At 48.8% G+C, this 22892-nt stretch overlaps 1 protein-coding gene across 1 annotated transcript in view; it reads right to left on the reverse strand.

The window, feature by feature from the left end:
• LOC125914290 (O-acyltransferase like protein-like) overlaps positions 1–20430 on the reverse strand; it is a 50284-nt gene extending 29854 nt beyond the window's left edge. Inside the window, exons 1-2 of the mRNA XM_049619548.1 lie at positions 20409–20430; positions 14704–14843 (exon numbers count right to left, since the gene is read on the reverse strand). Coding sequence (XP_049475505.1) covers positions 14704–14843; positions 20409–20430 — 162 coding nt within the window. The remainder of the gene's footprint in view (positions 1–14703; positions 14844–20408) is intronic.
• Positions 20431–22892: the final 2462 nt, after the last annotated feature.

Genomic DNA, 22892 nt, shown 5'->3' on the forward strand with positions numbered 1-22892 from the left:
CCCCCCCCCCACCCCGCCCCGGAGCGGCTCCCGTGCTGCTTCTGGAGTGAGGCAGCAGGCCGAGAAACACAGCTTTAACACCGGTGCATAATATTTATCTGTTTATGCTTGACTATCTTTCCAGGAGAAAAAACATGTTAGTTTCTGGCTTCGTCGAGTAGGACAAGAGGGAATCCGGCTCTTTGGACGACGCATGTGTGATCCTCGGGTGTCGCTGTTCACCTGGTCATCAGGTGCCTGGTTTCCACCCACGAGGAGGGAGAGCAACTACGGGGCATCGGTTTGGGCCCTCCCAAAACTCACTTGTTGGGGGGGGGGGGGTCACGGCTACGTGTCTAAAACAGAAGGAAGGCTGCAGGCTCGCGTCCCGGGCCCAACACGATCCCCTCACACGAAAGCAGCCCTCTTCCTCGACTGCTCGTAAAGACCCGTGAGTTCTCCTCACCCAAAGACAGCCAGGCAGTCATCTGACTGGTGTGCCCGGATATGATCCAGAGGAGGCTCAGAGCCCGGATGCCATTCAGCGCAGAGCACACGCCCCCCGGCGTCTCTGTGGTCCAGATGGCCGGCACGTTCTTCTGCCACGAAAAGCATTTCAGAGTGTGCTCCGTGGCTCCTAAAAATCCTGGACAAGAGCACAGGTGTTACTGTCCGCCCTGAAGTGCCTACGTTTCCCCAGCTACAAAACGGGAATCAAAGTCCATCTCATAACCTTAGGATTGTCATGAGGAGCAAAGGAGACACCATCACACCTGCCACACTATTTGAAGCCCAATTGCTCTCGTCCCTTCTACGTCCCTTCTTCCGTTTCATGTTTACAAAAATTTTTTTTTTTAACGTTTATTTATTTTGGAGACAGAGAGAGACAGAGCATGAACAGGGGAGGGGCAGAGAGAGAGGGAGACACAGAATCCGAAACAGGCTCCAGGCCCCGAGCGGTCAGCCCAGAGCCCGACGCGGGGCTCGAACCCACGGACCGCGAGATCGTGACCTGAGCCGAAGTCGGACGCTTCACCGACCGAGCCACCCAGGCGCCCCTCATGTTTACAAAATTTTGACCGGACTCGTTGGGATGCATTCCAAACAGCCGGACCTGTGAACCAGGAACCTCCAAAGGAAGGCGCAAGCCGCTGCAAGAGACTCACGGTTTCTCTTGGTTGAAGCTTGGTGCTTAAACATCGCAGGCTCAAGAAGTCCCCGCAGAAATGAGACTTATTTACAAATGAGAGCTGGCGGATAACCAGGCTCTGCAAATCTCAAATCAGTTTCTGAAATGGGGGAATGTAATTGTCAAACCTTCGGAGGTCTCGGCGGTAAATAGGGGTTTTTCCATCGGAGTCACTCTCCCGTGTGCCTGCCTGAAATCACAGAGCTCACCCTCTCCTCTAGGGGCATTTTCACCGACCGGCCCTTGGCACAGCACGGCCAGTCGTGTCCTGCACCCCGAGTCCCGGCTCCCTTCGGCTCCCCAGAAGCCACGTGCCACGAGAGAGAGAGACACACATACAGAACCCGGGCTCTGGCCGGTTCTGCCCTCTCTTCAACCTCTCGGGACCTCTTCCCTCACTTTTAAACTGAGCACCCTTTTTGGCCGGGCTGCGGTGAGCATTTGAGCATATTTGCCAAACATCTGGCCTGACGCCTGCCCACCTTGGCAAGCGAGCCCTGAATGCATTTTGCTATCATTCGATTTTTTTTTTTTTTTTTTTTTTTTTTTTTTTTTGCATCTAAATTCTACTCGTGGCTCCACTTAACTAGTAGCAGCTTGTAACGGTGTCTGAAAATAACCGGTCTGTAGAGAAGACGGCCTCTCTGAGTCCCGTTCACTCGCTGGTAAGTGGAAAGGATAAACCAAGGGGGATGGGGAAGATCAGTTGAAAGGATGCATGTAGGTCAGAGGTTCTCAAAGTAGGGGGTCCCCAGTCCGGCAGCCCCAGTATCGCCCGGGGGGGCCTGTTGGAAATGCACGGTCTCAGGCCCCACCCCAGACCCACCGACCCAGAACCTCTGAGGGCCGGGCCCCGCAAAGGTCCTCGTGCTGCGACAAGACCTCCAGGTGCTTCCGGAGTTTGAGAACCAGAGTTTGCGAACCACAAGGTGTCGTGGCGCTTTGAAAGACCTTGTGGCCCCTTTGGATTTTCTCAGCGATTATTACCGTGAACCCGCTTGAAGCTGACAGACCACACAGTAAGGGCCCTGCCTTCCAGGGGCTAAAATCCATAGCCGTTTGCTTCGTGGAAACTTCCTCCAACACGTGCTGATATTTTTCCTCCTCTAAGTCGGGAAGGGCAGGCTCTTGTAACAGGAAACCTCTCTAAGCAAACGCAATGATTACTTGGAGGATAAAGACCCAGGAATCCGAAATACCCAATTTGGCTCTAAACTTCTAGGAGACACGGCAGTCTTATGTTGATTTGACTCGCTGGTGAGTGCAAATGTGGACACGGAAAAGATGCTGACCCTAGGGCTCTCTGCATCTCGATTTTTTGTTTCCAAACATTCAGGATGTGATCGTTTACTCTGATGGTATTAAATCCAAAAAAAAAGTTACAGCAAGAGGACACGGTCCCCCCACTTCTGCCATTTTGAGGCCACAGTTAAACATAGCTGCTGAAAAAGTGAACATAACCTTCGTGTCCTGACCATAGAGAGTCCTGTCTTGGGCCGAAACCCTAACGTTTCGGTGGCTGGGTCCCGACACCGTATCAGGTGCATCTGCCTTAAAACGCCAGGCTCCGTGGCTTAGTCTTCTACCTAATGACAGGCAGCAGTGAATGTCGGTGACTGTAGGCTCACCCTCAGTCTGACAGCTAGAAGCCCGTGGCAGGTGCCTGGAACCCAGCTGACCTCAGCAAGGTCAGTGTTAGCGAGAGGTCTTGGGCAGTTAAAGCCACTATCCTTTCCTCCTTCTGGCTTAAGGGCAGCGAATGAGGAAAAAGGCAACGTAGCAGGAGGATGTAAGTTTCCATTACCTCATTTAATTCCTTCAACAAATCCCACTGTATGTCCCAGTTTTACACATGTGGAACCTGAGGTTCTTAGGGGTCAAACAACCCCACCAAGGGCAGAGTTAGAAACCCAGGCAGGATTGAGCGGAGGTCGCTAAGCATGTTCCACGCTCGTGGAACCTTCTCTACATGGCAGCTGGGGAGTCAAGTTCTTGAACAATGTCACATGAGGAGTGACTGAGGGGCTCTGAGACTATGACAGGAGAAGCCATCATAACTGTCCCCAGTATCTGATGAAAAAAGAGAGTAAGTAGGAGGGCAAAACAAGGGCCCATCGGTAGAAATGACAGAGCAGGGACTGCTGGGTGGCCCAGTCGGTTAAGCATCCAACTCTTGGTTTTGGCTCAGGTCATGATCTCACGGTTCGTGAGTTCCAGCTCCAAGTCAGGCTTTGCACTGACAGCGTGGAGTCTGCTTAGGATTCTCTCTTTCCCTCCCTCTCTGCCCCTTCCCCCCCATAATAAATAAACAAACATTAAAAAAATTAAGAAAAGAATTGTTGCTTGGGAGCTGCTTGGGAGCTCGTGTTGTTGGGAGCTCGTGGTAGTGTTACCACTAGCTTGTTGCTGGGAGCTCGTGGTAGTGTTACAGCGGTTTTTATTTTTGCCCGAAGATCCAAAGAGGGTCTGATAAAATCATCGCCGTGCCCTCCACAGTGGACATATCCCCCAAAGCTGCTTGATCACACATTCATAATCTTTTGGCCCATTCATTGATATGGTGTCTTATCTTTATCCCCCGAGTTGGAGTAAGGGAAGATCAATTAATTGTGTGCAGGTCCAGGGACTCTGCCAGAAACGATTCCCCATGTGCTAAATCTGTTTGCATGACGATGTGGCCCTTGTTTCAGGGTGTGTGTGTGTGTGTGTGGTCTTTGTCTTGCCATATGGGCAGGGGGAAATGAAGATAATGCTTTTGATTTTTAGCTGCAACACAACGCAACGTGACCAACTGCTAAGCGCCGTCCAGCTCGCCCTTCCCTAACTGGGTTATTTAGTTCTGGCTCGGATACGCTCAGCCAGGCTTTAACGTGTTGCACACTTACTCCCCTGGCTTCGATGTGGACGTCAATCCTTCACCTCAGTGATGCCAGCAAGGTTCTGCGAGCCATCTGCGTCGCTGTGACACCGAAAATAGACACTGTGGGCATGGAATTGTTTCTTAGAGGATGACTGCGGCGAAACCCAAGCCCTGCTCTGCCCTGGTCACGGGGTAGCACAAAACACACTGGATCATTGTACCCAAGAAAGAAAGCAGCATTTTTAGCGACTCGCCGTAACACTCCAACAGCAAACAAAGACGGAATTGTGAAGAACAGAGACCCAACCTCCACACTGGCATTTAGAAGCTGCTGGACGTTCCCCAGACCCCAGCACCGTCGGAATTATTTTCCAAATACGGCTCCTCTAAGCCACCTCTAGTGCGCGCTCTTAGTTTATCAAAATGCCTACTTTGTCCTCTGCTCGGGGTTCCTGAGAGTGAGAGGTGGGCCAGGCCACCCGCTCTGTTTCCTGGGTCACTCCTCTGTGTCTCTCTCAGAGGCAGGCTCCCGTCGGTGGCCGGTCGTGCCCGATGTGAGGGTGACTCCCTGTAGTCGGGCCCCCGCCTCCTGGCCGCCACATAGACAGTCCCAGCCAGGGGCAGGAGGAGGCCCAGCGAGGTGAGGCAGCTGCAGGGGGAAGACACATGTGACCAAGCCTTACGTCGCACCAAAGCCACCGTAAGAGGCAGAGAAAACAGCCCAGCGAGAAACCAACCACGCAAGCCCCCAACAAAAATACAGACAAGTATCGAACAGTTTAAAGGGGCGGGAGTGGCTTCGTAAGAATCGATAATGAAGGAAATGATTAATGAAGTAAAAGATTAATGGATTTCACTCGACTCCTTATTATAATTGCTAAAAAAAAAAAAAAAAAAATCATAAACAGAAACACCCAAACCCTGAGGAGGATACTTGCAGCTGATTGGACTACGAACTCATATCTTTCATGTATATAAGATAGTTTAAAAAATCAGTAAGAACCCAGCTAACCCACATACATGGAAACAGGAGCGAAAAGTATGGATAGCAGATAAACTTGACGGGGGAAAAAAACCTCCTCGTTACCAAGGTTTTAAGGTAAATTAAACCAGTGTATTGACTCCATCAGATTGGTAGTCGTTTTTACAAAGGTAGCCGGTGATACGGGTGACACCTACGGGGGGTAGTTCAATAAGTGAGGTTGTCAGGAAAGCCCCTCACCAATGATGCCAGCTACACCCTGGCAATTCCACTTCTGCTAGTTTGTGTGCAGGATGCAAACAAAAAGTAACAGACGGGACGGCTAAGGTGTTTGAGGGAGAAGCCACACCTCAAATAAAAGAAATTAATCTTCAGGGGTCACGTGATAGGAACAGGACAATTTGGGATCAGGATACATTTCTCCGTGACTCTGAAACTCAATCACATTTGGGTGTGGCCAGCCTTCCTCTCGACCACTGCTGAATTTTCTTGTTTAAGGTACGTGGTGATCGTTCAGGGAACACTGGCCAGACATCATTCAAGAATGAAAATGAAATGGCTACGCGTAGGTGGTGAGTGGAAATCGATTACACAGTCCCGACGTATACATCCCGACCAGGTACCTCAGATGCCCATACTCACAGGCACACGGCCACAAAGGTGTCGAGGGGGAACGTTCCAGTAGCACATCTAGCCACGCCCGTGCCAGATGAGGAGGAAGAATTGATTGCAAAGAGAGAGAGAGAAGGGGCCAAAAACGAAGTATTTCTGAATCTGAAAATATCTACCAAGGGAAAGAAAAAAAAAAGATTGTATTAGTGATACTTTACTCTGCAACAAATATACTTTTCCAAGAGCTTTCATACCTATTATGTCAAAATAAAACTTTGATATGAAAAAGGGCAGCTGGCTTTCCTATATCTGATTTACAGATGGGGAAAATAGGGCACGAAGATGCTGAGACTCACAGAAGGAAGAACTCAGCCCAGCGCGAAGTGGACCGTAGTCTCTGGAATGCTTAGCCCGCCCAGACTCCCGCGGTCCCTCCTAGCACAGCACTGGGAATGACAATCCTAAAAGGCACCATTAAATCTGCTTAAATCTGTTCGTAAACAGGTTCCCGCAAGGGACATAAATGCAATATGAGATGAAAAAAATACAATGAAAGCCCGCAGGCTGGAGAAAGGCGCTGTATCTAAAGGGGGCACCTGGGGGGCTCAGTCGGTTAAGCTTCCCACTTCGGCTCAGGTCACGATCTCGCGGTTGGTGGGTTCGAGCCCCGCGTCGGGGTCTGTGCTGACCGCTCGGAGCCTGGAGCCTGCTTCCGATTCTGTGTCTCCCTCTCTCTCTCTGCCCCCTCCCTTGCTCACACTCTGTCTCTCTTTCTCAAAAATAAACATTAAAAGATAGTAAATAAATAAATAAAAGTGAAACACAGAAGCACCAACTTGGGGCACACCTAATCAGTCACTGATTGTAGGGATCCCCGTAGTTTGTGGGGACATTAGTGGTAAGAGGAGGGCAGTGGTCTCAAACTTCAGTGTGTCCCGGGATTACCCGGAGGGCCTGCTCAATAGACCACTGCCTGCCTCCCCTCCCCTCCCAGCCAGGCCGATGCAGCAGGTCTGGGGTGGGACCTGAGAATTTGCATTTCTAACAAGAAATCAGGTGCTCAGGCTACCTAGTAATCAGGGCACACACTTTGAGACCCACAGGACCCAGGATCTTCCAAAACATCAGCAAAGGAGGGGGGACACAGTGTAGTTTAATTAAATAGCAATGCCAATTATAAATAACAAAAAATAAAAATATAGATATTAAGCACCCATTAGATATGAGACGTGTTTTGATCACTGTCTCTAATCCATCATTTCTTTTTTTTTTTTGAGAGAGAGAGAGAGAGGGTGTCCTGGACAGAGAGAGAGAGACAGACAGGGTTCCCCTGATGCGGGACTCCCAACTCACGGACCTGAGCCAAAGTCAGATGCTTTTAACGACTGAGCCACCCAGACGTCCGTTATTTATCTTATTTTACAGACAAGGAAAATTCTCCTTGGATAAGTTCATGAACTTAAGCATGGTGGCTAAGAATGCAGGTTCTGGGGGCACCTGGGTGGCTCAGTCGGCTGGGCATCCGACTTCGGCTCAGGTCACGATCTCGCAGTCCATGAATTCGAGCCCCGTGTCAGGCTCTGTGCTGACCGCTCGGAGCCTGGAGCCTGTTTCAGATTCTGTGTCTCCTTCTCTCTCTGACCCTCCCCCGTTCATGCTCTGTCTCCCTCTGTCTCAAAAATAAATAAACGTTAAAAAAAAAAATTTAAAGAATGCAGTCTCTGCACCGAGAGCCCGCATCTACCCTTTATGACCGTGGACACGCTACTTCCCGGTTCCGTGCCTCGGTTTCCCCCTTGGTGAAATGAAAACAATCGCCCCTCATAGGGTTGTTGCGAGGGGTGCAGCACTAACTAGAAAGCACTCAGCAAGTTCCTGGAAGGGTAAGCGTTCAGTAAATGTTGGTTGTCTCTATGTTGCTGCTAAGGGGCAGGGACAATCTCACTCGGGTCGGCGTGAACCTGAAGAGTGTGGCCTTTTTTGCGTCCTCCTGCTACCCCATTGTAGCACAACGTATTGGCTAGATTTGCATGCAGGAGGCTTGGGTTTGAGCCAGCTTGCTGTGGGACCCTGGGCAAGTTACCTCACCTCTCTGGGTCTCATTTCCTCCTCTGGGTAATGAGGAAGGGTGGGTTGGACACAGTGGAGTCTCACGTCCGGTCTACCTCCAACACTTTTCTCTCCCCCCACCTCTTCCCTGTTCCTACACCACGAAGTGCCTTAGCTGTGGGGTGTGGATAACCTAAGCTCCACCTCCCTAGCCCTCCCCCATACCCCCCCCCTTGGAGGGGGGCCGGGAGCCAGAGGGGCAGGGAATTCTAGACACTCAGTGTGACTGGAAGAGAAGGGGAAGGTGGGCATGTCCCGTGACCCTACAGACATCCCACGAGGAGGCCCAGCCGGAGGCCTGGTCTCTAAAGCAGGGCGCCGAGGACAGGGTCCTTCTTACCTAGGTCTAAGGGCTACACTGCAGCTACCGCTCCCCTCATCCAAGGTGCCCACCCTCTTTGCAGGTGATCACAGGAAAGCCTCAGGGGCAGGAGAGGAAGAGAATGAGTAGAAAAGAATTGAGCCCCGGAGGTCCCAAAATCAAGTTCAAAGGGCTCTGAAAGAGATGCCTAGAGACAACCGTGTCCCCTCTAAATTCATATGTTGAAGCCAGGACCTCAGAATGTGACGATATTTAGAGGCAGGGCCTTTAGGGAGAGGTGATTAAATGACAACGGAGCCATCACACTATCTCATCCAACCGGTGTCCTTAAATGAAAGGGAGTTTGGACACCCGTAGGTGAGCTCACAGTGAGCGAGAAGGTGGCCGTCTGCAAGCCCAGGAAAGAGCCCTCAGAAGAAACCGGCCCTCCTGACGCCTTGATCCTGGACTTCCAGTCGCCAGAACCATGAGAAAGAAATCTCGTTGTTAAGCCCCGGAGTCCGTGGTATTTGAAAAGGCGGCCCCAGCCGGCTCTCACAGAGACTCGCCAGATCGCGGCCCTGGATGAGATAGCACTCGGTGGGGGGACCAGGCCAAGACTCTCGAATGGGGGCTGCCTGCGGACAGTTGGGTTTCCTGGGCTCGTCCTCCCTCACCAAGTGACCGGAGTCAATGTCCTCGGTCCTAGCAGCACTGAGGAGAATCCCCACTCCCCGTGCTAAATCCCGCCAGTTGATTACACCAATCGGCAGCCTGTGCAGAAGGGTCTACACCGTGTCAGATTCTAGGCCTCTAGAGGGGAATAGGGAACCTTTGTTTGATCTGTTTCCCACCAATGTCCCGCCACATACCATCAGCACCCCCTTCACTGACACAGGCAGCTCAAGCCCACGCTACAAAGGTCCCCTTTCACCCTATCCCAGGTGGCTCTTTCCCCCTCAACCCTGCGGGCCCCCCCCAAAGTTCCTCTGCACGGCTACCTGTCCCTAGCAGTTGGCATGAGCTCCAGCGTGTATTTCCCGACAGGGGTTCACGTCGGGCACGCACACTCCCCTCACTAACTAAATTATAGGGTTCTCAAAATGAGAACTCCCAATTCTTTTGATTCTCCCCCCTTGGCACACGCACGCGATGGCACACAGAGGCCAGATGTAAGAGTCCTCAGGACATATTTTCTGCATTGAACCGAGAACACAAAATGGTATCCTGTGAAATGGTTTGGATTCCTTGTGATCCTCAGGACTGATCCTCAGTCCTTCCGAGGCGCTTCTGTGGGTAGTTGAGGGAGTTATTCATTAAAATAGCTCCATTTGCTCAATCAGGGCTCCGGGACTTCCCGTGAGATCGTGGGGGAAGGGGGAAGAAGTCACTCCTTGAAGTGCCAGGCCCCTGGTTCCGTGGAGGCCTCATAATCCTAATTGTAATAGGCAAGTGGAGATGAAATTAGCCTAACAGAGCATAAGAAAGAGGACGGATATAAGGGATGGTTCCACATTGACTGTGAACAGCCCAGTTCTCGCTGCTTTCGGCCACTGCCAGGAGAGACGCTGTGGCCACCATACGATGTCATGAAATTTCCATAAGGACAGGAGGCAGGCTGAGAGTGAGTTCCTAAGAATGGAAATTCTTCATGGGGCGCCTGGGTGGCTCAGTCAGTTGGGCGTCCGACTTCAGCTCAGATCATGATCTCATGGTCGGTTAAGTTCGAGCCCTGCATTGGGCTCTGTGCTGATGGCTCAGAGCCTGAAGCCTGCTTCGAATTCTCTGTCTCCCTCTCTCTCTCTGCCCCCCCGCTGCTCACGCTCTCTCTAAAAAATAAAAAAATTTTAAAAAAAAAAAAAAAAAAAGAAGGGAAATTCTTCATAGTTGAGTCTGGGTAAAATTGGCTACCTCAGCATTAACAGACCCTTAACCCAAGCCCCTTCTTTCTCAGCTCCGTGCTGTCCCTGTGACCAGGTAATTATTTGCCTCTCCATTAAACTCCAGTCAGATTTGCCTGACGTTTACTGTTGCATTGTGGGTGAGAAGGCAAGCTGGTGCAGCCACTCTGGAAAAGGTTCCTCCAAAAATTGAAAATAGAGAACTACCCAGCAATTGCACGACTAGGCATTGATCCACGGGATACAGGTGTGCTGTTTCGAAGGGGCACGTGCACCCCCATGTTTATAGCAGCACGATTGACAATAGCCAAATTCTGGAAAGAGCCCAAATGTCCATCGATGGATAAATGGATAAAGAGGATGTGGTATATATATATATACAGGGGAGTATTACTCGGTAACACACCCTGACCTGCCCAGAATCTTTTCCCCTCTGTCTGCAATCTTGTGCTCTTTTCTTCCTGGCTTGTCTGCTACGGTCGCCACGTGTTAAGTCCTTGCACAAACAGCTTCCACCCGCTATTGCCGAGCTGTCTGCCCCCACATCTGTAGAGGAAATACTGGCAACTCCATCAAAAATCTTTGGGGAACAGCCGGGGCACCTGGATGGCTCAGCCGATTGAGCGCCCGACTTCGGCTCAAGTCTTGATCTCTCAATTCGTGCGTTCGAGCCCCACCTCGGGCTTTGTGGGAAGCCTGCTCCCAGGATTCTGGCTCCCTCTGTCTCTGCCCCTCCCCTGCTCAGGCTCTCTCTCAAAAAATAAATATAAACATATTTTTCAAAAGGGCTAAAAAAAAAAAAAAGCTTTGGGGAATAGCTGACAAATCCTTTCCGGATGGAGACCTTTTCTCCTAGGCAAAGAAGCTCCCACTTCTCCGTGCAGAAGCTGGAGAACGAAGCTTCTCTAATATACCCACCCTATCAGTCAGCCCTGCCCTCCCTAAGCAGGACCCTTCCTTTTTCCGGTTCCTCAATGACACTCATCAGAATATCTTTGTATCCACAATAGCATGGAACCTTCCACTTTATTCTAATGTCCACTCTGGCTAACGAGCTTAGCATTGGCCAGAAAAACCAGGCTAGCTGATAAATCTCTTAAATAATAATGAACGTTAACTCAGACTTAGGGAGCCATTTATTCACTCGAACTGCTAATTTAATAACGACTCCACGCATTTATCTTTGTTGCTAGGCTATTTATGGCCTATCCAGCAAGAACTGAAATTGAAATTTAACTTATAACAATTGGCTTTCTTTTCAACAGCACACAAAATATTTGGCTGGGTAGACAGACCCCGTATCTGAAGCTATAGGGGGGATCATAAAGTCAGAGGACAATTTAAGCTTATTGAAAACTAACTGCAACATCGACACTTGAAAGATTTTAAATATGTGTGTGAGGTTGTGATATAATAAGAAATCTAAAGTTGGTCTTCGTCCCGGGTTCCTGGCACAGAGCTCATAAAGCCCTTGGAATTTCCTGAGTGACACGGGTAGGAGGAGTGTTTGTTCTCATTCATAATAAGCCCCTTTCAAGCAGACTTGAGTTGATGCCTAATAAAATGACTCTGGGGGGCACCAGTCGGGACTAGAAGATTGGAGCCTTCAGCCCATCCCCCACCTCTGGAGGGAGAGAGGGACCGGATTGAGTCAATCACCAATGGCCTGTGATTTCATCAATTGTGCTTACCCGTCGGGGCACCTGGGTGGCTCAGTCGGTTGAGCGTCCGACTGTGGCTTGGGTCATGATCTCACAGTTCGTGAGTTTGAGCCCCACATGGGGCTCTCTGCTGTCAGCGCGGAGCCCGCTTCGGATCCTCTGTCCCCCTCTCTCTCCGCCCCTCCCCCACTTGTGCGCGCACGCGCTCTCTCTCTCCCTCTCTCAAAAATGAATATTAAAAAAAAAATTGTGCCTACGTAATGGAACCTCCATAAAAGTCCTAAACAAAGCAGTTCAGAGAGCTTCTGGGCTGAGGAATACGAGGTGCCGGGATGGGGGTGCACCCTGAGAGGGCAGGGAAGCTCGACGCCCCTTCCCACATTCCGTGCCCTGCGCCACTCTTCCATTTGGCTGTTCCCGAGTTTTGTCCTTTATAACAAGCCAGTCATAAGTAACAGTAAAGTGTTTCTCCATGTTCTGTGAGCCAGGACAGCAAATGCGCAAACCTGAGGAGGGTACGGTGGGGACCCCTGACTGGCCGCTCCATCAGACCGAAGTGTGGGCAACCTCGGGACCCACTACTTGGGACTGGTGTCTGAAGTGGGGGACGGTCTTGTGGGCATGAGCCTTTGACCTGTGGGGTCAGCACGGCCTCCAGGTAGTTCGTGTCAGAGCCGTACAACGTGAGGGGGGCACCCACGCACGTGGTGTCCGAAGTGTCCCGCGGGTAGAGAAATAGTGTCTTCCTTGTAACGTGCCGTGTTAGTTCTTATTTGGACAACCGGAATAAATACAAGAGATGCTAGTGGTTAAACTTCGGGGCTTCAAAACTCTTCCTTTGAAAATTCGGAAAGAGAGGAAATCAACCCAGCATCCATGAGGTCTCAAATGTATTCACTCTGCAAGGCGAAGGTCAGAAGCGACCGCAAGGCCGCGGGGAGCTGGAGTCACGCGGAACTTCGTTGTCCACCCCTCTCCCTGCAGAGGAAGGGATTGAGGCACGGGGAGTTGGAGCGATTTGCCCAGGATCGCACAGCTGGGAGGTGACGACTCGGAAAAAACGCGGGGGCCCCAGCCCTGAACCCTTGTAACCCATCGGCGTCACGCGATCCCAGTTCAGAATGGCCTTCTGGATTTGGCAGCTGCCAGACTTCCACACGTGGGCCACAGCAGAGAACACTCACAATATGGAACCGGATACCGCCCCCCTCCTTTCTTCAGGCCGAACCAGGCCACTGTGGGTGAGGGAAGATTGTTGAAATTTAAAATTTTATGGTGCAGGGGGAGCCTGGGTGGCTCCGTCGGTGGAGCGTCCGACTTCGGCTCAGGTCATGATCTCGCGGTCTGTGAGTTCGAGCCCCTCGTTGGGCTCCGTGCTGATGGCTCGGAGCCTGGAGCCTGCTTCGGATTCTGTGTCTCCCCCTCTCTCTGTGCCCCTCCCCCACTCACATTCTGTCTCTCTCTCTCTTTCTCTCTCTCTCTCAATCCTACCTCCATCCTCCATCCTACCTACTCCTTGCCTATTCCGACACCTCCGTTGCCAAATCCCCAAAACCCCATTATTCTCACTCAGTTTGTTGGCCTTAATCAGGATGAAAGGTTAGTTCGTTCCTGAAAGAATGGCCTTTCTCGGCTCCAAGGAGTTGGGGGTCTTCAAACGTTACGCGGAGACAACAGTCTCACTAGGACCTACCCAACTGAGACATCACGGTCATGTCCTCTTCGGTGCAAGAATCAGGGACACACATTCCCACGCTGTATGCAGCTCCATCCTGAAAAACACGAAGTCACGACGTTCTTTCATGTTGGTGCTCATGACACATGCACACGATCATTTCTAAGGCTGCTGTTGTGCTGCCCAAGAATTAAGATTAGGACGAGGGGGGCGGGGAGAGACAGGTATCGAAAGACGTGCGCTGACATCTTTGGAGATGGCTTCCCCATCACAGGGTGGTTCGAGTAAACCTACAGAAGGTCAGATGCACTTGTATTTACATCAAAGTACGCAGCTGATTAGCTTAAAAGCCGCCACCCGTGCGGGGTAATCCGCCCCCCGTTCACCTCTCTCCCACAGGGCAAACTGTCCTAGGGGTCAATGGTCCTTAGGATTTTCAACAGAATTGCCACGTTGCCATCTCTTTGTAACAGGACACAGCATATCACATAAAGATTTTATTCATAAATCAAGCCCATGATGAGAATGCCTGTCCCAATGAAGGAAAGATCAAATTATAAATAAAAATTTCCGGCATGCTGCTTCTAAACATGCAATTTACATGATTGCATGGGCCTGGCCTTTGGCTCTGATATCAAAACCATTAATCTGCTTCGAAAATAGGATGTGACATTTATACACGCTGATTAAACCCTCAAGCAATCATTGTCACAGCCCTCCGGGGGACAAGTGGGTGAGAATCTCTCGATGGCCAGTGGTCAACCATCGCAAGACCGTTTTATAGCATTAATATCAGAAAGCGTGGATTTCTTACTGCTATTTTATATGACTGTTTTTAGCCAACGTGTAATGTATTTTCTTCTAGTGTCGTACAACATCATCAAGCCTATTTTTGTATCGAATAAGAGGCTGTGCTGTCCCTGGTTTTATTTTCCAGCAGCAGAAGAATTAACATGCCTTGCAGGGAGTGAGCCCTGTGACCTCAGTCAACTGATGTAGTGATGTGTTCGCAGAAGTCCGGGCCCGTCTCAAACACATGTCTCAGAGCTCTGTTTCTGGGACAGGATTATGGGTAATGGGAAGTCTCCCCTCCCTTTGGTATTCTCCAAACAGATGGTGAGTCAGGAGTTGATGCCCAGAAACATCGGCTGGGGCTTGACCCTGGATTCCTCATGAAGGTCGTCCAGAAGTCTTGCCCCCGTACAATATGGCGGGAGGAACGTCTGAAGGTCTGTGTGGAATGCGGACAACTGCCCTCCTATAGTGTCGCACACTCAGAACATGCAAGTGCGATTTAGGTGTAACTTTTTGCGAAACATCGTGATAGATTTGGGGGGTGTTTTGTTAAGAAAAGCAATCGACGGAGCTGTCTGGGGTTCCCGGTCACGAAGTTCAGTTGTCCTTGGAGAGCACGAGGGCAGATCCCGCACTCACCTGCAGGATCTGAAACTTGCAGTACTGTCCTTGGAAGCGCCCCGAGGGAGCCCAGGCGGAGAGGCACTCGCTGTACGATCCCAGCCTGTCCACGTTTCCGTTAAGAATATTGCTCCCAAGCTTCCCGACCGAGTCATACACTGAATTTCAGAGCAAAAGAAGTAGGCAAGGTTAGCTTCTTCGTGTCACTTTCAAATGAATTTACAGGCACTCAGCTCCACCTTCCGGAACCATCAATCTGAGATGACAGGGGGTGGGGAGGGGAGTGGGGGGGGGGGGGGGGAGGGGGGGGGGGGGGGGGGGGGCAAGAGAGAAGATGAATTCAGAGGCCACTCTTTGAGCCTGCGTTTTGTGCCCACAGCCCCGTCTTCACCGAGGGAGAAGAATGATACAGGTTCTCATGTGGGTTGCCCGGTCTGCTGCTGAAAAAAAATTAAGAATTTGAATTCTTTTAAATAATAGATGCTTTGGGGCGCCCGGGTGGCCCAGTGGGTTGGGCATCCGACTTCAGCTCAGGTCACGATCTCATGGTTTGTGAGTTTGAGCCCCGCGTTGGGCTCTGTGCGGACAGCTCGGAGCCTGGAGCCTGCTTCGGATTCCGTGTCTCCCTCTCTCTCTCTCTGCCCCCTCCCCGGCTCGTGCTCTGTCTCTCTCTCTCTCTCTCTCTCTCTCAAAAATAAACATTAAAAATTAAAAAATAAAAATAAATAAATAAATAAATAATACATGCTTTGAGGGAGTAAAAAGACACGGCTAAAAATCAGTAGCTTTTCTTTCTCCCTCCCCCCCCCCCCCCGCCATACAGCCAAGAGACAATATTCAGTCTTTAAAATTTTTTTATCCAGTTTTGTGGGACCTTAGACAGTTCATTTTGTTGGTTTGTTTGTTTTTACCCTCAAGAGCGGAACGGTGCAGTCATCAGCCGCACAGTTAATGATACTCTTCACCCTGGTCCTGCAAAGCACTTCTTTCATTTAAATTGTTTATGTTCATGTACGTCCTTGTGGGTCCTCGTGTCCTTCATTTTAAATAATCCACTTCCTTTCATTTTTTCCCTCTCTCCCTTCCCCGTTACCCCTACCCCCGTACGCTTGATGTCTGTGCTTTTATTCGTAGGTGTCCTCATTTTGTGCAAATGTATTTGTAATTTATATACGTGACTTTGTGCTTCAGATCTGTTTCTACACGGGTCGTGCTGTGCTACGTTTGAGGTGTTTCTTGTTCTCCTTATGGCGTTACTGCGCTCACCTAGTCCAGACCTGCTCACCACCCGTAATAATTCATCAACATCTCACACTTAGCTGTTCCCTGGGTGATGGACACAGACGGCCTCCGACCCACAGAAGCACTCAGAGCGTCCCCATACCGACCTACGTGAGGCTTTAGCTCACATACACGCACCTGTGAGTGGGGTTGCTGGGTCACAAGGTAAACCCATACTGGTAATTCCCACCAGCCTGTGCTCCAGAGTGGCTGCCCCAGGACACCCTCCGGGTGGATGCTGATTCCTGCTTCGTTGCCTGCGCTAGCTTTCTCATTTTTGGCAATTAATGGACGTAAAATGCCATCCGATTGTTGCACCTTTCATTTCTCTGATTGCAAATCAGTTGGGATGTTTTTGTTGGTCAGCCGGCCATTTAAGTTTTCTCTTCTGTTTTCCGCTTGCAACCCTTTGCCCGTTTTTAACGGATTCGCTCTTTGCTTTGCAAGAGTTCCTGGTTATTCTCTATATCGGTCCTCGTCTACCTGAGTCATTGAAGGCATTTAGTTTCAGTTATCTGTCAGTTCCTTATCCCTGGTGTCCTTTGTCGGACAGAAATCCATTCTTTGGAGCCCGTACTTTCTGTCCTGGTCTTTGAAACGTCTTTGTTCCCGTTGAGACGGGCCACATGGTTGGCAAGGCTAATGCAAAACGAAGTGCAGGGTTCTTGTTTAAAAATTATTAAGAATTTCGAGGGGCGCCTGGGTGGCTCAGTCGGTTAAGCGGTCGACTTCGGCTCAGGTCATGATCTCGCGGTCCGTGAGTTCGAGCCCCGCGTCGGGCTCTGTGCTGACAGCTCAGAGCCTGGAGCCTGCTTCGGATTCTGTGTCTCCCTCTCTCTGACCCTCCCCCGTTCATGCTCTGTCTCTCTCTGTCTCAAAAATAAATAAACGTTAAAAAAATTAAAAAAAAATTATTAAGAATTTTGAGACAGTGACAGCAAATCGCACTGAAAGCAAGCATGGGGCCCACTGAAGTGGGGGTCCTATGTGACTGCAGAGGTCACAAGCCTATGCAGCCAATAATAAATAAATAAATAATAACCATGTGGTTTTTATTATTATGGATTTGTAGTATTTTGAGTATTCCGCCTTTCGTTTTCTTTTCAAAGTTGAACTAGTTAATTTGCACACCGTTAAGCACTCATACAAATTTCAGAAAGTTTGTATTCAGAAAAAATTCAGGAAATGTTTATTGAGCCCCTCGAAACATCCAACTAGAATAGTGACTGAAATTGCTTCAAATTCATTGATATATGGGGGAAGTTAACATCATTTTTTTTCTTTTAAATGTTTATTTTTGAGAGAGAGAATGAGTGGGGGAGGGGCAAAGAGAAAGGGGGACAGAGGATCTGAAGCGGGCTCTGCGCTGACAGCAGAGAGCCTGATGTGGGGTCGAACCCATGAACCGTGACATCAAGACCTGAGCCGAAATCGGACGCTTAACTGACTGAGCCACCCAGGCGCCCCGACATCATTTTTGTGTTAAGCCATCATTGGATGTCAGACAATTTACCCCAGCTCTTTTGCGTCCTTACTTAAAATTTTACATTTTTTCCTTGGTCATCTGAAAACAGATTATATAAACAATTCCCAGATAGTGTAGAGTTGGCTATTTTTCTTGGTGTTTTATTTTCAAATATATTTTCCAATTGATTGTTGCAGGTGTGGAAAAATGCTACAGATTTTTATAACTGGTTCTGGTCTCTGGCCCATATGCTGAGCGTTCTGATTAGTTTCTCAGTCGTATTTCTTCCTCATCAATTCTTAGGCCACATTTTTTTTTTTTGGTCCTTTTCTCGTTTTGGAATCAAAGCTATGATCGAATTTATAAAGCGTGGTACACAACTTTCGCCCTTTTTATTTTCTGGAACAACCATAATTAATACTGGTTGCCAGGGGTCGGTGACAGCGGAGGGAGGGGTTGTGCACACCCGTAAGGTGGCAACACGAAGCAGATCTTGGTGGTGCTGGAAAGTTCTGGGTCTTGACCGTGATGTGGGTTACGAAATCTACACATCGCTAAAATGGCATAGAGCTATACACACGCATTGTACCAATGGTGATTTTTTTTTTATAGGGTACTAGGATTATGTTCAATGCAACCATCTGGGAGAAGTGAATGAAAGATAGGGGACCCCTCTTATTCTGTGTTCGTAGATTCTGGGTTTTTTCATTTGGCATCCCTTCATCATGGGGCCAATATCTGTATTAACTATATTTTCCTTTCTTCTATATTTGTGATGCTCTGACATTTATGGCCTCCCTGGCCATTTCTAGGGCAGCCTATTCTCAGAGACAGCAAATGCTTCCCCACGTGGCCCCCGCAGCGTGGCAGGCCCCCATCGTGGGAAACGTAATACAAATCTTTCAAGGGCATTGACCTCTCGATGTTGGCACTCAGTCACCTCCGTAAATTAAAACCTGCAGGTACAATTGATACACTTTGTGCCATCTGAGCAACTTTCTGTAAATCCATCATTGTTATTTTTTTTAAAAGGTGTTTTAAAAAGTAAGTGTTGGGCAGCTTTTACATCTTTTGAATTTTTGATTCTGACAGCTGGTGCTCTCATTGTCATCCAGAGTTTTAAGTGCTTTGTGAGTGTTTGCTGTTAACCTTCCATTATTGTGTCTTTTTGTCACTAAGGATTCTCCAGTAAATGTTACTGGGTTCCCATTCACGTAGGATTTCTCTGTTAGTTCTGCTTTTGTCCGGTGTCTGACTATCTTTCTTTCTGGAAATGTTTCCAGTTTCCTCGTTGTTTTTCATGTTCTTAGTTTTGGGTCTGTCCTGACCTGTATTGTAGTCCGATGCGAATTTTCTTCATCAGTCTGGTTTGGTGTTCTATAAACCACGCCAATCTGACCTCTTCTCTTTTCTTCATTCTGGAGAAAATACCACTACCATTTGCTCGATATCCCCTTCCTTCTGCTTGTTTTGTTGTATTTCTCCTTCTGACGGCACTTCTGGCCTCAAAATCTCTTACCGTTTTCTTTCCCAGCTCTTTATCCTTTCCGGCTACGCTTGGAGAGAGAGTTCTCTTAAATGGATCTATCCAGCCCCTCGTGTTCCTCGGCCCCCACCTACCTTACTATTTACCCCATCCACTGTGCTGTTCATCCAGTTCAACTCTTTTTCCTCCACCAATCTCTCTTGACTGTACGATTTCTTATTCATACTTGGTATTACCAGTATTTTCCGCTAGCTCTCGGACTGTATTCATTGTGTTTAGTTTCAACCTTTGATGACCCAGCCATTCCAATAATTCAGCTTCACGTAGTACACAAATTTGTTCAATTCGCTGTCAGTAGCTTCAAGAATATAGTAAACAGGATACAGCTGGGTTTTCTTTTCAGTGTGATTAATACGGTCCGGTTGATCCCGCTCCCTTAAAACCTCCTGGCATGACCTACGTGGCCAAAACCACGCAGTGTGCTGACAAGACCAACAGGGGGAGTCTATTACGTGCCAGGCGCTGTTGTGAGTGCTTTCTGTCCACTGTCTCACATACCCCTCGCACAATCCTACGGGATTACGAATAACTGTTTTAATCTCCATTTTACAGATTGGAAACCTGAGGCACAGACGTGGTAAATAACGGAAACAGCAACATACATCTACCCCTTTTGAATCGCTCACGAGAAGCAGAGCCGGGCGCTTCAACCGGCTAGTAAGGAGCAGGGCTACGTATTCAAATCCATCCTGATCGGAACCCATCGCACGCAGAAATACCCTGGGTTTTTTGGTCAGTTTGGTCTATACGTTCTCATATACAACTGAAGGCAGCGACATTCTTTGGAACGAGCAGGGAGAAAACTCCACAAACGGGTTGGCAAATGACCCATCTCTTCTGGCATTTTGGTCTTTGTCTTCACTCATAATGGGATTCCTGCGAGTTAACCTAAAAATCGGGGGGAAGAAACTGCATTGTGCTTACATGTATGCTTTTTTTTTTTTTAAATGATATGTCATTTTGAAACCCTCCTGGCCATAACTGGGCAAACAGTCCTTGATGAGCAACCCGGGGGAACCTGACTTCCACCGCAAACTCCTGACTCTTCTGGGCAGGTCTGTCGCTCAGGCCGCTTGGGCTCAGCCAGCAGGTGTCTGTTTCACTGGCCTCTTTTATTCTTTTTTAATCTTTTTTTATGTTTATTTATTTTTTGAGAGAGAGACAGAGAGACAGAGTGCAAGTGGGGGAGGGGCAGAGAGAGAGGGAGACACAGAATCCAAAGCAGGCTCCAGGCTCCGGGCTCTCAGCACAGAGCCCGACGTGGGGCTCGAACCCATGAACCGTAAAATCATGACCTGAGCTGAAATCGGACACTTAACTGACTGAGCCACCCAGGCGCCCCTTACTGGCCTCTTTTAAATGGTGCAAAGGATTCCAGGTTGTTGCCTCTTCTGGGGGCGACTCTATCTCTGACCACACTCAGAACCTTACAGCTGGCGATCCACTCGGCCATTTGTAGCCAGTAACCATCTTTTAAGCTAAACTGCCTGAATGACAAGACTGACCATGTCCCTCCCCTCCCTGTAATTGTTCCCAGGCACTACAGGGGCACCTGGGTAGCTAGGTCGGTTAGGTGGCCGACTTCGGCTCAGATCATGATGTCACGGTTCGTGAGTTCGAGCCCCACATCGGGTTCTGTGTGGACAGCTCAGAGCCTGGAGCCTGCTTCGGATTCTGTGTCTCCCTCTCTCTCTGCCCCTTCCCTGCTTGCTCTCTGTCTCTGTCTCTCTCTCTCTCTCTCAAATAATAAACACTAAAAAGAAAATTGTTCCCAGGCACTATGAACAAAGTTAAAAGGTAACTCTCAGAGAAGGACATATTTACTGGATCAATAACTTGGACAAAGGATGTTTTCAGATTATATAGAGAACCCTTATAAATCAGTAATTTTTTAAAAGTCAAAGAAACTAATTTATAATTTGCAAAGGATATAAACAGGCAAGTCTTAGAGAAGGAAATCCAAGTAACCGATAAATATGCGAAAGTTGTTTAGTCTCACCAGTAAGCCACAATTAGACCTCGTTCTTTTCTACCCATCGAATGGCTACGAAATGATGAGGTTGATATAATTACTGTTAGTGAGAATGTGAAGAAATAGGTCTCTCAATTTGGCCTCTTAAAAGCTATTCTCCCTCCTAACAGCACCTGGACGTGGGAGAATTACCACTCCCCAACCTAATGCAGTCCTGACAGAAAACCAAGGTGCTTTCTCCTGTCACTACAGAGGCTAACGGGGTCCTTGGAAGCTGCTATCACTCTGCCCTCCCACTCTCTGTGACAGGAGGTCAACCCTCTCCCAGGACTCGTGCAGAGTGAGTGAGTCAAGGCCCAGATCAAAGCTTGGGCCTCGTTCATCTACTGGTAGTGGGCTGGGGGGCTGCAGAATGGGCACCGACCACCATGGAGACTGGACCTGACTGCTCTAGAGACCAGTTCTGGGCCCAGCAGGTGGCTGGCCCCCTTCTCCACCCTGTGAGCTGCCCCGTAGTCGGCCAGTAAACTCCCCTCTCTGCGGAAGCTTGCCAGAGTTGGTGTTTGTGGTTTAACCAAAGACTCCTTCCTAACTGATCTCCCCAGGGACCCAGCAATTCAACGTCTCAAAATCTGCCCCGGGGAAACATACGTGAACACGCGATTGCAAGATGGTTGTAGCAGTAAGGCCTCTCGAGGCAAAAAAGTAGACACAAACTATTAGGGGGAGCCACGAGAAAATGCCATCGCATGGGACAAAAAGAGTTTAATGTCAGCAATGCCAAGTAGTTCAACCTCTATCGGGAGAAGGTTGTATGAGCTATGGTACTTTCATATTCTATAATGCTCTGCGACGACTAAGATGAGGTAGATCTGTATTTGTTGCTATGGGAAACGCCCCAAGACATACTATTCCGTGGGGGGGGAAAGTTGAAGGTGGCTCAGTCGGTTTAGCGTCCGCCTCTTGATTTCAGCTCACGTCATGGTCTCGTGGTTCGTGAGTTCGAGCCCCAAGTCAGACTCTGTGCTGATAGTGCAGAGCCTGTTTGGCATTCTCTCTCTTCCTCTCTGTCTGCCCCGCCCCTGCGCAGGCTCTCTCTTCCTCTCAAAATAAATGAATAAACCCGATTTTAAAAAAAGGTCCAAAAAAGGTTCAAAATTAAAAAAAATAATAATAAAAAGTTCAAGAACAACAAATATATTTTTCAATTTTATAAAACAAAACAACATCTCTGCAGGCTTACATACACAAAACTGCAAGGAGAAAGTTCTGGAGAGTTCTAGAAGGATATACATTCATTGCTAAGAGCTATCATCCAGGAAGGGGACTAAGAATTAAAGGAGGGAACAAAAAAATAATGAAGCTCCGTATTATTTCGATTCCTTTACAGGAAGAATAGATTCATATATTATTTAGGAAATACAGTATATGTAAACAAAGTTTTAAAATCAATATATTTGTTTAAAAAATTCTTCAGTGGTATTTATTTCATCGTCTGGAGTAGGAGTTGGCACTCTGTGGCCCTGTTTTTGTACGTAAAATTTTATAGGAATACAGCCACCTCATTCGCTTACATGTTGTTAATGCTGCCTTCTAGATACAGAGTTCAGCAGTTGCGACAGAGGCTATGTGGCCCACAAACCTGAAATATTCGCCATCTGGTCCTTTAGAGGGAAAACGGCAGACCTCTTATCTACAGCTGTGATTCCCAACCCTGGGCCGACATGAGAATCCCCTGGGGCATCTTTAAAAAATAATAAGACCCAGGTTCTACCCTCGCAAAGAGTGGCTTAACTGGTCAGGGTGGATCTTGGGCATTGGTTGTTTTTAAAGCTTTCCCAGGTGATGCTCTGTGCAGGCAGGCTCCACTGCTCTGATCTTTAGGATTAATTCCCGACTCCTGAAGGTGGCTTAAAAGGCCCTTCGTGACCGGACCTGCCTCT

Source organism: Panthera uncia (genome assembly GCF_023721935.1).
Source record: "Panthera uncia isolate 11264 chromosome D3 unlocalized genomic scaffold, Puncia_PCG_1.0 HiC_scaffold_8, whole genome shotgun sequence".
Lineage (NCBI taxonomy): Eukaryota > Metazoa > Chordata > Mammalia > Carnivora > Felidae > Panthera > Panthera uncia.